Below are 16,773 nucleotides of genomic sequence, written 5' to 3' on the forward strand. Positions count from 1 at the left end.
ATCTTTGAAGCTTAGCAAAAATGCAGTCATGGTTGGATGTTTGATTCCAGTAATTACAGCATCTTCTGTAGATTTCTTTATACATGTATGTCATTAAAACCTAGTTACCTGAATTTCTAGAATTTGTGTCTTCTGTTTCACAGCCTTGCTGGCCCAATTCTAGACATTGTTATTTGAAAATGACTCACTGAAAAATAAAACATTTCATTGAAACAGATATTTTCAGGAAAACTATTAAACATTTTCATATCATTCTTTCTTTGATTTCTAGGCAATAGCTTACCTTTCACCTGAAGATCTCTTGAAAGGGGAAATTGAAGACTGTCTGGAAAAGGTTCAAGTGGCCATTAACATCTTAAAGACTTTCAAAAATTGTTTCTTCAACTATAGAAGAGGATTGGCAAGCTATTTTATGGGAAATAAGAAACGGAAACCATGGGATTTCCGGTCTTATCTGGTGTTTCGTAGATTTGACAAATTTCTTGATCGTTTCATGAAAATAGAGGTATTTACTTATTGGCTTCTAATTGATTTATATTGTAGGTTAATTCAAAAGCCCTATACCTTTTAATATGATTCAGGGAACAGATTATTTATTCTATTTGAGTAGGGGGTGAGAAGTTTGCTTCCTTGGTGATTTTCATGGGAGCTTACAAGGCCAGTGCTGTCAAGATACAGTAAAAGTTTTAGTTTCAGAGTTTTGTTTACATTCAAAGCTTTGGTTTCTTTTTTCAAAACTTCATTAATCTTTACGGATCAGTGACCTTTGTGATCCTTGTGATCAAACCAGTCAATCCTAAAGGAAATCAGTCCTGAATATTCATTGGAAGGACTGATGCTGAAGATGAAACTCCAATACTTTGGCCACCTGATGCGAAGAATTGACACATTGGAAAAGCCCCTGATGCTGGGAAAGTTTCAAGGCAGGAGGAGAAGGGGATGGCAGAGAATGAGGTGGTTGGATGGCGTCACCGACTTGATGGACATGAGTTTGAGCAAACTCCGGGAATTGGTGATGGACAGGGAAGGCTGGCGTGCTGCAGTCCATGGGGTTGCAAAGAGTCAGACATGACTGAGCAACTGATCTGAACTGAACTGACCCTTGTGCTACAACATACTAAGTTCCTAGAAGACAGTTGTAAATTGGGAACCTAAAAAATAATCCCTTTTTCTCTTTTACATGTTTGATGTTTTTATTGGGATTCCATACCTGAAAACCCATTTGATCATCTCAATATTATGGTAACTTTTAGTATATAAATATATATGCTATACAGTTAAAATATTAGCTATCCATGAAAATAGGTGAAAAGAACGTGAAAACATGTGCTTTGTATAAATGTTTTAAATACCAAAAAATCAAACATTGAATGAATTGCTATGTGCCAAGTCACTTCAGTTGTGTCCTACTCTTTGCGACCCTATGGACTGAAGGGTCGCATAGGCTTCTCTGTCCATGGATTCTCCAGGCAAGAATATTGGAGTAGATTGCCATGCCATTCTCCAGAGGATCTTCCAGACCCAGGGATCGAACCAGGGTGTCTTAGTCTTCTGCATTGGCAGGCAGCTTCTTTACCACTAGCACCACCTGGGAAGCCATTGAATGAATGCATACATGTAAACACATTTAAACACCAGTTTCTATGGTGCCAGCTGGCTACGATTTTTTTTTTCCCCCAAGTTTCAAACTGCCTTATTTTCTTTATGAAACTCTTTCCAGCAAGTTTGGGCTTTTTTGTTGTTAGATTTGTCAGATTTCATTCAAAATCAGAGTTTTATGTTTTGAAAATTCTCATCATTTATGCAGCCCAAATGCCTTTTAATTTTTGGCTGCAGTCTGTGGGGTCTTAGTTCCCTGAGCAGGGATTGAACCCATGCCCCCTGCACTGGGTGCACAGCCTTAACCCCTGAACCACCAGAAAAGTTCTTCTGAATGACTCTTAAAGTCTGAGTGCCAAATGCATAACACTGGGCAACTTGCACCATGCTTTCTTAACAGCCCATTCACCATAGCTTTGGTGGATCTTGCCTGGGCATCTGACTTAGGATCCGAAGGATGTGAAATGAGAGAGTTAAATGTCTTGCTGAGGTTAAATTAGATGTCACCTATACTGCTCAATAATTTTCAGTCCATGTGAAAATGGGAGTGTAATTTTAAAAGTAGGCAGTTACTTTCTTGATTTAAATCATAATAACGTTTATTTTCTATCATGTAAATGTCTTATTGACTCACCAATTTTGGATGCTGGGAAATTTCTTTCTTTGAATCTTTAAAATGTTCTTTTCCTACTCAAGAGGGTGGAAAGATCTTTACTGTGTTTTTTCAAAGGATATATTTGTCACCATATTGGAATTTGAAAAGCTGGAAAGACTTGAATTTGGCGGTACCAGGGGAGCAATTTTAAATGGACAGATCTGTGAGATGAGTGAAGAATTTATGAAACAGTGGAATATTTTTAAACAGAGCACGTATGACCCATCTGATTACAATAACATGGTAATGTTGTATCTTTTTGTTTTCATTTCATAGAATCTTACTTTAAAGCTGGGAAGGACAGTAGGTCACAGTGGTAATACGTTCTCTCCAGTCCAGCCTCTCTCGGATGAAAGAGGCGAAATGGCTTGCATGGATTCTCTCATCTATTTCATGATAGATCAGGGACTAGACTTAGTCCTTTGCATTTTCAGTTGGGAATATTTTAAACTATTTCTAATAATGCAACAGTGGACCTCTGTCTGGATTTGTTTCTTGTTGATGTGTATTGAAAACTTACCATATTAACTCATCTTGATTTGATTATCTGGTGTCTGTGTAACTTCCATGTTTTATTTTAGCCTTTTCTTGAACCATTAAGTATATTTTTCATTTACTTGAATATTTAGTTTCATCTCATTTGTTGCATATATTATTAACATTATGTAGTCTCTTTTTTGTTATTCTTAAGAGATAATTGTTAATTTCATATTATTAATCTCAGGGAAAAGAGGGAAGCTTTTCAGGTTTAAGCTGCTTCTGTTTTCTGTTACTGCCAGCAGATTAGGGGCCAGGAGTTCCCTGTGAATGTCCCTGCAGCTCTGGGATAAAAATAGCTTCATTTTAGTGTTTTGCCATGACAGTGAAGCCCAGGTACCAAAAACAAAAAGTAATGATTAGCTCTCACCCTCATTGTTTTTTGTGGAATGTGAATTTATTCACTATTATGTTTATATTTGGTCAAATAATTGACTCTCTGAAATGTACAAGTACAGTGTGTTAGCTTTGTAAGGACATGGTCTGCAAAGTGAATCCCTCTGAACTGTTGATAGCTTTTGGGAAGTGGAGTCAATAGTAAGAATGATACAGCTGTTGTGTGTGCTGCTAATTTGTGGAAAAGTAAGAGAAACCCAGATATGTGGCGATGAATAGCCTGAGCTCTTCCGCAGAGCCTGCTAAAATGCCTGGCACGTGGCAGGCACTCAGGGAATGTGGACAGAATGGGACTCTTGGAGGGGCTTGGTTTAGCTCTTCTGAGCAACTGAGCAGTGGAGTGTGAGACCCACAGTGTGCAGACCCTCAGGTGCCTGCCAGTTGCAGGAGAGTCTTGATTTACTCACAATTACAAATCCTGGTAGGTTTTCAGCATGCCATTAATATATATACAGATACATATTATATATATATAGATATTTCAGATATATATATCTGCCTGGTATTTGTATTTAGTATTTTGAAGCCCTGTTTATTTTGTAATTGAAAAGGGCAAGGCTTACCTCTGATCTCCAAAGGTTGGAGACATCTATAGCCTTCCCTTGAAGTTCCCTTTCAACTTCCGGTCTGATTATCTTGACTTTGGTTATTCCGTGAAATCAAAATGTGAATTAACTAAAAGTTCAATTAATTGGTGTGCTTATGTCAAAGATGCCCTTTCTTTTTCTTTAATGTGCCTTGGTTATCAGTGTTGCCTTAGAATATTGCAATGATTATTTTGGCTTGACTAAGCTGTTCATTTGTTGAAGAGCTGAGTTCATTGTGTTCTGATTTTGATGATGAAGTGAAGTCCCTCAGTCATATCCGACTTTTGGCCCGACCCCATGGACTGCAGCCTACCAGGCTCCTCTGTCCATGGGATTTTCCAGGCAAGAGTACTGGAATGGGGTGCTGTTTCCTTCTCCAGGAGATCTTCCCGACCCAGGGATCGAACCCGGGTCTCCCGCATTGTAGGCAGAAGCTTTACTGCCTGAGCCACCAGGGAAGTCAGTGAAATTTCATGATGAAATCAGTTGGTAATTTTTAGGAGACAATACTTCGGCCAACAAACTGCCTCCAAACTCTCATATTCATGGTGGTGTTTTCTTGTGACACACACCCAGCCCCCATGCCCTTGCTCTCCCACTGCACACACTGCTCCGTGTCCCCTGACCCCATCCAGCAGTGCGCATGCGGCGGTCCTGTGTGTCCTGTCCGCTTCCTGCCCTTTGGTGTAGAGATGGCTGACATATGTTCCAGGAAATTAAAGAAACAGTGGCTGGTAGTTTCTTTTCAGAAATGCTGTTACTTATTTCTCTCTCTTCATTAATCTCAAGCCTATCAGTGAGGCTCTGAGCCTTTATGTATCAGAAGTTCTGCCACTGTGGTCGGTTTACAGAAGAGGGGGTGCTCAGGTGTGTCCATTAACATGTCCTTGGGTTTCTGAATTATTAATACTGAATATAAAGGTCACTTTAGGTATTTGCTTTGATTGCTTCCTATGGGACTGTTTGAGATCTAGGCAATTATGGGGAGAGACTTGCTTTCTTAATTAATTAATTAGTTGAAACATGAAACATTGTAGATGTTTAAGGTATATAACATGCTAATTTGAAGCATTTATAGATCTTAAAAACCATTGTAGTCATAATTAACACCTCATCATGTTGCATAATTATCATTTCTTTTTAGTGGTGGAAATCATTAAGTTGTAGTCTCTTAGCAAGTTTGATGTTAGGGAGTATACACAGTGATACTATATTAAGTTGAACTTGACAAGAGGATTGCTTTCTTAACTGTTTGTGTTTAACTGATGGGCCCGTGACTTTAGGTTCAACGGTTAGGTTCAACCAACATTCTGAAATGTGGCTTGATTAAATAAAATTCCCCAGATAGCTACACAAGGTTGGTGCATATTCTTGAAAGTAAACCCTTGGCTCCACTAGAGTCAGTTATTCGGAGTTTGTTAATATTTACTGAACAAATGTTGGATGCCAGACATCGTGCCAAACTTTTATACACATTCCTGCTTAATTCTCACTGTAACCCTGAGAGTAACCACACAGGCAGATGAGGGCAAGTAAATTACCTGAGATTACATAGTTCTCAGGGAGTGAAACAGAAGTTCCAACTCGGAACTCTCAGCCTAGAGAGAGTTTTTGCTATGTTTAGCATTTTTTGCTGTGCCATATTTGTCCTTTAGTGTTTGTCTCCCTCCTTGCATCCTCATAGAAAAGAAGTCAGTAAGTTCATCTGGGGCAGTTTGGGGAATTCAGGCTGAGGACCTGTACCCTGAGGTGGAGTGACCCAAGATGCTGTGGCTATGTTCCTTCTCCCTGATAGTTTGTAGTAGGAAGGTTGATCCAGATACCTAACCCATCATTACTCTAGGATCTAAAAGTCACTTTGAAAGTGGTTATTAATCTATACTAGCTTGTGTTCCAGTTTCTACAATTAGTTCTCAGATCTGTTCTAGTCTCCTTAACTCTTTATTCTTTGCTATTACAGTATGTAGTGTTTAAAAATTTTAGTTGCATAAATTTCTTCTTAGTCATCTACAGGAATTTCATGTCTTGCCTGCTGGTATACTCAGCCATAATAGGAGCTCCCCACAATAACAAATTTCTTATTATACTAAGAACCAGGAATATCTCAACTGAGCAAAAAGAGAAAACTAATAGATGCCAGCATCAAGCTAAGACATGTTAGAATCATCTGACAAGGTTTTATAGAGCCGTGCTAAAAATGCTTCAGTAAGCAATTATCAACATAATGAAACAAATAAAAAATAACCTCAGTGAAGAAATAGAAATTTTCACCAAAGAAATAGAAGATATAAAAAAATTGGAGTTTTAGAGCCCCCCCCAAAAAAAAGAATTCAAAGAATACTGGGCATTAATCCCTTATCCCGTGTATGATTTGAAAATGCTTTCTTCCATTCCATGGGTTATTGGATACTGATACCCATGATACTGTCCTTTCATGCACAAAATTTCTTAATTTTGATGAAGTCAAATTTTTTCTTTTGTTGTCTGTGCTTTCGGTGTCACATCTAAGAAATGATTACCAAATCCAGCGTCCTAAAGATTTTCTCCAATATTTTCTCCTAAGAGTTTTATACTTTTAGCGTTTACATTTAGGTATTTGGTAAATATTGAGTTATCTTTTTTATATCCTGTAAGGTATATGAACAGCTTGGTTATTCATAACTAATGAATAGAAGTACAACTGATTTTTGCATGTTGATTTTGCACCCTGCATCTTTGCTGCATTTTTTATCGTTGGTGCAGAATCTTCAGAGTTTTCTGTGTGTCAAATCATGTCATCTATTAACAGAGACAATTTTACTTATCCCTTTCCAGTTTGATTACTTTTTACTTATTTTTCTCACCTAATTGCTCTAGCTAGTGCTTCCTATGCTTTGTTGAATAGAAGTGGTGGAAGTAAACATCCTTGTCACGCTTGTGATCCTATCGGGACCACTTTGCCTTTCACCATCGAGTGTGGTATTAACTGTGGGATCTTCATAGATGGCCTTTATCATGTTGATGACCTGTAGCATTTCTAGTTTGAGTGTTTTTATCATTAAAGGGTGTTGAATTTTGTCATTTTTTTCTGCATCAATTGAGATGGTCATGGGGTCTTTTTGCTTCATTCCGTTAACATGGTCTGTTATTGATTTCATTTGCCATCTTTGCATTCTGCAAAGAAATCCACTTGGTCATGGTGTGTGATCCTTTTGATATGCTGCTGGGTTCTATTTGCTAGCTTTTGTTGAGAGTGTTTATATCATTATCTATAAGGGATACCTGTCTGTAATATTCTTGTCATGTCTTTATTTGGCTTTGGAATCAGGACAATGCTTTATAAGATGAGTTAGGAAGTGTTCCCTCTTCACTTTTTCGGAAGAGGATTTTTGAGTAGGATTGGTGTCAATACTTTTTTAAGTGTTTAGTGGTGTTTACCAGAAAGCTATCTGGTCCTAGGCTTTTTTTGTTATTTTTGGAAGTTTTTTGATGACTAGTCACTGTACTAGTTATAGGCCTATTTAGTTTTTCTGTTACTTCATTATTCAGTCATAGTAGGTTATGTATTTCTGTATTTGTCCTTTTCATCTGTTATATAATTTGTTATACAATTGTTCATAAAACATTTTTATGATTCTTTTTACTTGTGTAAAATTGGTAGTAATTACTCAGATTTCATTTTAGTAGTTTTAGTTTCCCTCTTTTTTCTTTAGTCAGTCTGTCTAAATGTCAATTTCATTTTTTTTCCAAAGAATAAACTTTTTGGTTTTGTTGATTTTTCTGTTTTTCTGTTATTGACTTCATTTATCTCCACTTTAATCTTGATTTTTTTCCCCTTTCCTCTGCTAGCTTTGGTATTAGTTTGTTCTTTTTCAATTCATGTGACTTGTAAAGTTAGGTTATTCAGTTAAGATCCTCCCTTTTTAATGTATATGTTTATAGTGATAATTTTTCCCTTAATACTGTTTCTGGTATATTCCTTAAGTTTGACTTTGTTGGGCTCTTTTTTCCCCCATTTGTGTCAAGGTATTCTTAATTTCCCAGGTGATTTCTTATTTGACTCGCTGCTTGTGGGAGGAATGAAATCATACAGAGTATGTTCTTAGATGACAATGGAATCAAACTAGAAATCAATAATAGAGACCTGACAGGAAAAGCTCTAAAGACTTAAAAGCTAAAGATCACATTTCTAAGTATGCCGTGAATCAAAGTAGTAGTCTCAAGGGAAATAAAACATAGAGGACTGAATGAAAATGAATGAAATGAAAATGCAGTATTTCAAAATTTGTAGGAACAGCTAAAGCAGTTATGAGAGAAATTTATAGCACTAAATGCATACATTACAAAAGAGGAAAATATCAAATCAGTAATGTTTCTACCCTAAGAACCTAGAAAAAAATGAGAACAAATAGATACAAATAATGAAGAAGGGAAAAATCAGAAGGGAAGAGCAGAAATCAATGACATTGAAAACAAATAATAAAGTCAATGAAACTAAGAGTTAGTTCTTTGAAAAGACAAAACTCTAGTAAGACTACAAAGAAAAGAGAAAAATTACTAATGTCAGGAGTAAAAAAGAGCTACCATTACATGTCCTGCAGATGTCAAAAGAATAATGGGTAATACCAAAAAACAAGCAAAAGAACAACCTCTAGACATAAATTTGATAACTTTGATTAAATGAAGCAATTCCTCAAAAAATTCGAATTACCACAACTCACCCAATATGAAATATTGAAAATTAAGATATAATTGACATGTTATTAGTTTTAGGTGTACGACATAATTTGGTACATGTGTATGTTGTGAAATGATTATCACAGTAAGTTTACTTAACATCTGTCATTACATATACTTAAAATTGTTTTTTCTTGTGAGAGTGAGAAAAATTGGATTTGTGTTTAAAAACTTCCCCCAAAGAAAATATTGATGCCTGGGGTGTTTCACTAGAGAATTCTACCAAATATTGAAGAATTACAGGCACACCTCATTTTTTCATTTGTGCTTGCCAGATACTGTGGGGGTTTTTTTGTTTTTTGGTTTTTTTTTTTTTACAGATTGAAGGTCATTGCAACCCTGCACTGATCAGTATCATTTTTGCAGTAGCACCTGCTTGCTTTGTGTTGGTCACATTTTGGAAATTTTCACAATATCTCAAATTTCTTTGTTATTACTATATTTGTTATGGTGATCTGTGATCTTTGATATTATTGCTGTGACTCATTAAGGCTCAGATGATGGTCAGTGATGATAAAGTGTGTATAATGTGTGTGTGTGTGTGTGTATAATTTCAGATTCTTTTCCCATATAGGTTATTACAGAATATTGAGTAGAGTTCCCTCTGCTATACAGTAGGTCCCTATTATCTATTTTATATATAGTCAGTCGTGTGTATATGTCAATCCCAATCTCCTAATTTATCACTTCCCCTCATGTTTCCCCTTTGGTAACCACAAGTTAGATTTTGAGATCTCTGAGTCTGTTTTTGATTTGTAAATAAGTTCATTTGTATCTTTTTTTTTGGCTGTGCTGCACACGAGGTCTTTCCTGGTAGATCAGCTGGTAAAGAATCCACCTGCAATGCAGGAGACCTGGTTCAATTCCTGGGTTGGGAAGATCCCTTGGAGGAGGGCATGGCAATCCACTCTAGTGTTCTTGCTTGGAGAATCCCCAAGGACAGAGAAGCCTGGCGGGCTACAGTCCATGGGGTCGCAAAAGTCGGACATGACTGAGCGGCTAAGCACATACACAATATGCCGGATCTCGACCAGGGATCAAATTTGTGTCCCTGCAGTGGAGACATGGAGTCCTCACCACTGGACTCCCAGGGAGGTCCCCGTTTTGTATCATTTCAACAGTTAGATTCCACTCATAAGTGATAGAATATGATTTTTGGCTTTCTCTGTCCGACTTCACTTAGTATGCTGATATCCAGGTCCATCCATATTGCTGTAAATGGCACTAGTTCATTGTTTATGGCTGAGTAATATTCCACTGTATATATATGTACCACATCTTTTTATCCATCCCTCTGTCAATGGACATTTAGGTTGCTCCCATGTCTTGGCTATTAGAGTACTGCATGTATAGGTGGGCATGTATCTTTTCAAATTATGATTTTCTCCAGGTATATGCCCAGGAGTGGGCGTAACTGTGGGTTTTAGTTTTAGTTTTTTAAGGATTCTCCATACAGTTCTCCATAATGGTTGTACGAATTTATATTCATACCTACAGTATAAGAGGGTGTCCTTTTCTTCACACCCTTTCCAACATTTATTGTAGATTTTTTGATGATGGACATTTTGACAGGTGTGAGGTCATACCTCATTACAGTTTTGATTTGCATTTCTCTGATAATTAGTGATATTGAGCATCTTTTCATCTGTTTTTTGACCATCTGTCTGCCTTCCCTGAAGAAATGTCTATTAGATCGTCTGCCCTATTCTTTGGGTTGTCTTTTCATTTTGTTTATGGCTTCCTCTGCTCTGCACAAGTTTTTAAGTTTAATTAGGTCCCATTTATTTATTTTTGTTTTTATTTTCATGACTCTCTGAGGTAGATCCAAAAAGATGGAGATATAGGTTTATGTCAGAGAATGTTCTGCCTGTATTTTCCACCAAGAATTTTATAGTTTCTGGCTTTACATTTAGTTCTTTAATCCATTTTGAGTTTCTTCTTGTGTGTGGTGTTAGGGAGTGTTCTGATTGCATTCTTTTACATGTAACTGTCCAATTTTCCTAGCACCACGTGTTGAAAAGACTGTCTTTTCTCCATGGTATATTCTTGCCTCCTTTGTGATAGTTTATCAATTTAAAAACTTTGATGCATTAGGTTTTTGACCATATTCAACATCCATTCATGATGGGAAAAAAAATTCTCAGAAATAGGAGTAGCAGGACCTTCCTCAGATTGATAAAGAACGTCTACCAAAAGCCTCAAGGACATCAGACATAATGGAAAGGACCTCCTTATATCCCAAAAACAAAGCGTATATTTGGCTGCCTACTCAACATCTCCACTTGTATATTTAATAGACATCACCAGCGTGCTTTACCTCTCCCCAAGCCTATTCTTCCTGTATTGTTCAACTCAAAAATACTCCATATAGTGTACTGCTTAGTACAAAATATAGGAGTCATCCATGATCTTACTCTTTTCTCATGATAAACATCAGGTTCTGTCATATAAACCCTGAGAATATATCACCCTGAAAATATATACAGATTTCATCTCTGACCCAGGTTATTGCCTTTGCTCCTAAACTACTCCTTCAGGCCCTGTCTTGGCTCCATCGCATCTATTCTTCACACAGCAACTTGATTGCCTATTAAAAGCTAAATTCAGTTCAGTCGCTCAGTCGTGTCTGACTCTTTGCGACCCCATGAATTGCAGCACGCCAGGTCTCCCTGTCCATCACCAACTCCTGGACCTTACTCAAACTCATGTCCATCTAGTCGGTGATGCCATCCAGCCATCTCATCCTCTGTCGTCCCCTTCTCCTTCTGCCCCCAATCCCTCCCAGCATCAGGGTCTTTTCCAATGAGTCACCTCTTAGCATCAGGTGGCCAAAGTACTGGAGTTTCAGCTTTAGCATCAGTCCTTCCAATGAACACCCAGGACTGATCTCCTTTAGGATGGACTTGTTGGATCTCCTTGCAGTTCAAGGGACTCTCAAGAGACTTCTCCAACACCACAGTTCAAAAGCATCAATTTTTCGACGCTCAGCTTTCTTCACACTCCAACTCTCGCATCCATACATGACCACTGGAAAAACCATAGCCTTGACTAGATGGACCTTTGTTGGCAAAGTAATGTCTCTGCTTTTTAATATGCTATCTAGGTTGGTCATAACTTTCCTTCCAAGGAGTAGGTGTCTTTTAATTTCATGGCTGCAATCACCATCTGCAGTGATTTTTTGGAGCCCAAAAAAATAAAGTCTGACACTGCTTCCACTGCTTCCCCATCTATTTGCCATGAAGTGATGGGACCAGATGCCATGATCTTAGTTTTCTGAACGTTGAGCTTTAAGCCAACTTTTTCACTCTCCTCTTTGACTTTCATCAAGAGGCTTTTTAGTTCCTCTTCACTTTCTGCCATAAGGGTGGTGCCATCTGCATATCTGAGGTTATTGACATTTCTCCCAGCAATCTTGATTCCAGCTTGTGCTTCCTCCAGCCCAGTATTTCTCATGATGTACTCTGCATATAAGTTAAATAAGCAGGGTGACAATATACATCCTTGACGTACTCCTTTCCTATTTGGAACCAGTCTGTTGTTCCATGTCCAGTTCTAACTGTTGCTTCCTGACCTGCATACAGGTTTCTCAAGAGGCAGGTCAGGTGGTCTGGTATTCCCATCTCTTTCAGAATTTTCCACAGTTTATTGTGATCCACACAGTCAAAGGCTTTGGCATAGTCAATAAGCAGAAATAGATGTTTTTCTGGAACTCTCTTGCTTTTTTGATGATCCAGCAGATGTTGGCAATTTGATCTCTGCGTTCCTCTGCCTTTTCAAAAACCAGCTGAACGCTGGAAGTCATGGTTCATGTATTGCTGAAGCCTGGCTTGGAGAATTTTGGATTACTTTACTAGCGTGGTAGATGAGTGCAACTGTGAGCGTAGTTTGAGCATTTCTTTGGCATTGCCTTTCTTAGACTGAATGGAAAACTGACCTTTTTCCAGTCCTGTGGCCACTGTTGAGTTTTCCAAATTTGCTGGCATATTGAGTGCAGCACCTTCACAGCATCATCTTTCAGGATTTGAAATAGCTCAACTGGAATTCCATCACCTCCACTAGCTTTGTTCGTAGTGATGCTTTCTAAGGCCCACTTGACTTCACATGCCAGGATGTTGGGTTCTAGGTGAGTGATCACACCATCATGATTTTCTGGGTCGTGAAGATCTTTTTTGTATAGTTCTTCAGTGTATTCTTGCCACCTCTTCTTAATATCTTCTGCTTCTGTTAGGTCCATACCATTTCTGTCCTTTATTGAACCCATCTTTGCCTGAAATGTTCCCTTGGTATCTCTAATTTTCTTGAAGAGATCTCTAGTCTTTCCCATTCTGTTGTTTTCCTGTATTTCTTTGCATTGATCGCTGAGGAAGGCTTTCTTATCTCTCCTTGCTATTCTTTGGAACTCTGCATTCAAATGGGAATATCTTTCCTTTTCTCCTTTGCTTTTGGCTTCTCTTCTTTTCACAGCTATTTGTAAGGCCTCCTCAGACAACCATTTTGCCTTTTTGCATTTCTTTTCCATGGGGATGATCTTGATCCCTGTCTCCTGTACAATGTCACGAACCTCCGTCCATAGTTCATCAGGCTCTCTGTCTATCAGATCTAGTCCCTTAAATCTATTTCTCACTTCCGCTGTATAGTCATAAGGGATTTGATATAGGTCATACCTGAATGGTCTAGTGGTTTTCCCTACTTTCTTCAATATAAGTCTGAATTTGACAATAAGGAGTTCATGATCTGAGCCACAGTCAGCTCCTGGTCTTGTTTTTGCTGACTGTATAGAGGTTCTCCATCTTTGGCTGCAAAGAATATAATCAGTCTGATTTCAATGTTGGCCATCTGGTGATGTCCATGTGTAGAGTCTTTTCTTGTGTTGTTGGAAGAGGCTGTTTGCTATGACCATTGTGTTCTCTTTGCAAAACTCTATTAGCCTTTGCCCTTTTTCATTCCGTACTCCAAGGCCAAATTTGCCTGTTACTCCAGGTGTTTCTTGACTTCCTACTTTTGCGTTCTAGTCCCCTATAATGAAAAGGACATCTTTATTGGCTGTTGGTTCTAAAAGGTCTTGTAGGTCTTTATAGAACTGTTCAACTTCAGCTTCTTCAGCATTACTGGTTGGGGCATAGGCTTCGATTACCGTGATATTGAATGGTTTGCCTTGGAAACGAACAGAGGTCATTCTCTCATTTTTTAGATTGCATCCAAGTACTGCATTTTGGACTCTTTTGTTGACCATGATGGCTACTCCATTTCTTCTAAGGGACTCCTGCCCACAGTAGTAGATATAATGGTCATCTGAGTTAAATTCACCCATTCCAGTCCATGACCTTTCTCTAGCTAAAACGTCAAAATTTCTCATGTTACTAATAAGGGCAATTTTGGAGCTTCTAGAATATGGAAACAATGGTTTTGAGTAGCACCAGTATATTGTTTATTCTCTAATAAGTATTGAGAAACAGCTATGCGCTGGGAATGTTAAATATTGGTACTGTCACTGTGAGAAGAAACCTGGTTACCATCCTCATAAATTCAAATCCAGCGCGAGAATCCAGGTAGTCAGTGAGACAGTGTACTCAGTGCTAGGGAATGGAAAGTGCTGTGTGCCATGGAAGCATTTGTGAAGGGCCCCTTTCCAGGGGAGGTGAAAGGGAAACTGAGACAATGCCTGAAAGATAAATGGAACTGAAAAAATAAATAGAAATGGAGCAGGTGAGGAGTAGGTGAAAAGAAAGTGATTAGAGAAAATTGTGTTATACACAGAGCATCAGTGTGACAAGGCAGGCCTGGCTAGATCCGAGAGTGTGAAGCGGGAGAGACACTGGAATAGTCAGGAGGAGTAAGTAGGGTTCACATCTCAAAGGACATTGTAGATGAGGCTAAGACTGTGAGACTTCACCCTAAAAGTTAAGTATTCCATACTGAGACATGGAGAATTATTAGTACGAGATTGACATATGATTTCTATTTTAGAAAGCTTATTTAGATTGCAGTTTAGAGAATGATGGGAGAGATGAGATTAAAGGTAAAGAGAGTTGTTCAGATATGGCCAACAGAAGTCTAGCTAAGTGGTAATGGTGATCCAGATGAGGGTGATGCCTGGATGATGGAGAATACATAGAAGAAAAGAGAGATAACACTTGAGCAAGAGAGGAAGAAGTCAAAGAGATTGCCAGAGTTTTTGTTAGGGTTTTAGAATGAGGAGTGGCTTTATAGAGAGGATGAGTTCCCGTTTGGCAACCCCATGGACTGTAGCCCGCCAGGCTCCTCTAGGATTTTCTAGGCAAGAATACTGAAGTGGGTTGCCATCTCCTCCTCCAGGAGATCTGTCCGATCCAGGGATCGAATCCTGGTTTCCTTCATTGCAGACAGATTCTTTGCCATCTGAGCCACCAGGGAAGCCTTTGTATATAATAAATTTTAGTTATTTGGGGGATTTCCTAGGGGAGAAGTCCGTTCAGCAATTCTGAATTCAGGCTGAGCTGACAGGAGAGGTTGGGAGAGAGATCCGTTATGGGAAAGAAGTATTTGTTCCTTCCCTGATGGTTGGATGGCATCACCAACTTGATGGGCATGAGTTTGAGCAAGCTCTGGGAATTGGTGATGGACAGGGAATCCTGGCCTGCTGCAGTCCATGGGGTTGCAAAGAGTCAGACACGACTGAGCAACTGAACTGAACTTAGATACTGATTATTTGCTAATTGTTCAAATAATGTTTGAAGATCCTAAGTTGTATGTTCCTTGTTGCCACACTGAGAAGAGAGGCAAGGTAGGCTTGTTACAACTTGTTGGGCATTTGTGTTTACTTTTAAAAGTCAGTGATCCTTGAATGAAAAGACTGTTTGGCCTTAATTCAAAAGTGTAGACTTCCTCTTGATGCTCAATGTGACATTGCTGTTTATGATACACAGTGCTCTAGAACTGTGCTGTTACGCTAGAAATACACATTTTCTAGTGTGTATTAAATTTAGCATAAGGTGCATTTCTTCATAGAAAGATCCAAAATCAAGGTTGGAGTGTGGGCTCTGGAGCCAGGTTGCCTGGTTTTAAATTCTGGCTCTGCTGTTAACTAGTGGTATGACTGTGGACATAAACTTCTCAGAGTTTATTTAGTTGCCCATAAAATGAGAAAAATATTACCTACATTATATATTATTAGAATTGAGCTAATAATGTAAAACATTTAAAATAGAACTGAATAAATGTTAGCTGTCGTCATTGTTATTATTCCTGTTAGTATTATTAATAGAAAAGGCTCAGTTTATGGAGGTAACAAAGGGCGTCTGTTAAGTGTGTGGTGTACCCTTCTGGGGTGGCTTGATTAGGAAGCCCAAAGTGTTTCTGAATTTCTGGGGCTTCACTGAAGACTGAGTTGGAATGCTATGCAGATGATGGTTATTTAGTCTTTGTTTTGTTCTTTGTAATTATGAGAGTGGGTGTTTATGTATTAAGAGGAAACTGGGGGTTGTTAGCCACATGTTAGTAGGAAACTGGGGGAATGGGAAGAGTGTTGCATTGCGTCTGTGTCTCCAGTGATCTTTCTCACAGACAGACCTGTGCTTTTTAGTTCCCACTTGAAGAAATAGTGTTTCCTGGCAGGGTTTCTGCTCCATAAAATAACAAAAGCTTTATTTTTAAACTCTAGATGTACTAAATTTATAATGAGGCAAGATTTTTTTTTTCCTTTTTCTTTTCTATAAAGCTTTGCTTTTTAAATTTATAATCAAAATAGCATGGAGAAGGGTGGATCAATAGGCCAAAGTTCTGATGTTGGGGTCTGAGCCAGTGGAAGGCATTGTGGAAAGGTGAGCTGACAGTGCTAGATGTTCACGGCTCTGTAAGGCTGTCACTGAACACTTAGTCAGATACAGCTGTTTCTTTCCTAGAATCCTGCTATGAAGAATAAATCCATTCAGAGAGAAAAAGAGAGAGGTGTCACACTTTTGTGATTGATATTTTCACTGTTGGATTCTTTCCTGAAAACTAATATTTTATTTTGAATTTTATAGGAGTTTGAAAGTGATTATGCTGAGTTTAAGTCCAAAATTCTGGATTTTGACAGAAGGCTTGGGACAATTCTTTGTGAAGCTTTCTTCAACTGCAGTGGTCTGGAAGCTGCGTTTAAGGTTAGTTCTGAAGAAGTTATTAAAAAAAAAGTTTTACTAATGAATAATGTAAGACTATTAGATGAAAAGAGGGAATACATTCTTTTCTGATTCAGGTAAACTATTAACTAGTCACATTCTTTTCATATTCAGCTCACTGAATTATAAACTTTGAATAACACAC

The 16,773-nt window shown here is 38.3% G+C and overlaps 1 protein-coding gene across 1 annotated transcript in view; it reads left to right on the top strand.

The window, feature by feature from the left end:
- The window catches only part of DNAH11 (dynein axonemal heavy chain 11), a 385,020-nt gene that overhangs the window by 21,239 nt on the left and 347,008 nt on the right, over positions 1–16,773 (top strand). The window contains exons 7-9 of the mRNA XM_043462325.1: positions 272–505; positions 2,330–2,497; positions 16,494–16,610. Coding sequence (XP_043318260.1) covers positions 272–505; positions 2,330–2,497; positions 16,494–16,610 — 519 coding nt within the window. The remainder of the gene's footprint in view (positions 1–271; positions 506–2,329; positions 2,498–16,493; positions 16,611–16,773) is intronic.

The sequence above is a fragment of the Cervus canadensis genome, chromosome 3 (assembly GCF_019320065.1).
Source record: "Cervus canadensis isolate Bull #8, Minnesota chromosome 3, ASM1932006v1, whole genome shotgun sequence".
Lineage (NCBI taxonomy): Eukaryota > Metazoa > Chordata > Mammalia > Artiodactyla > Cervidae > Cervus > Cervus canadensis.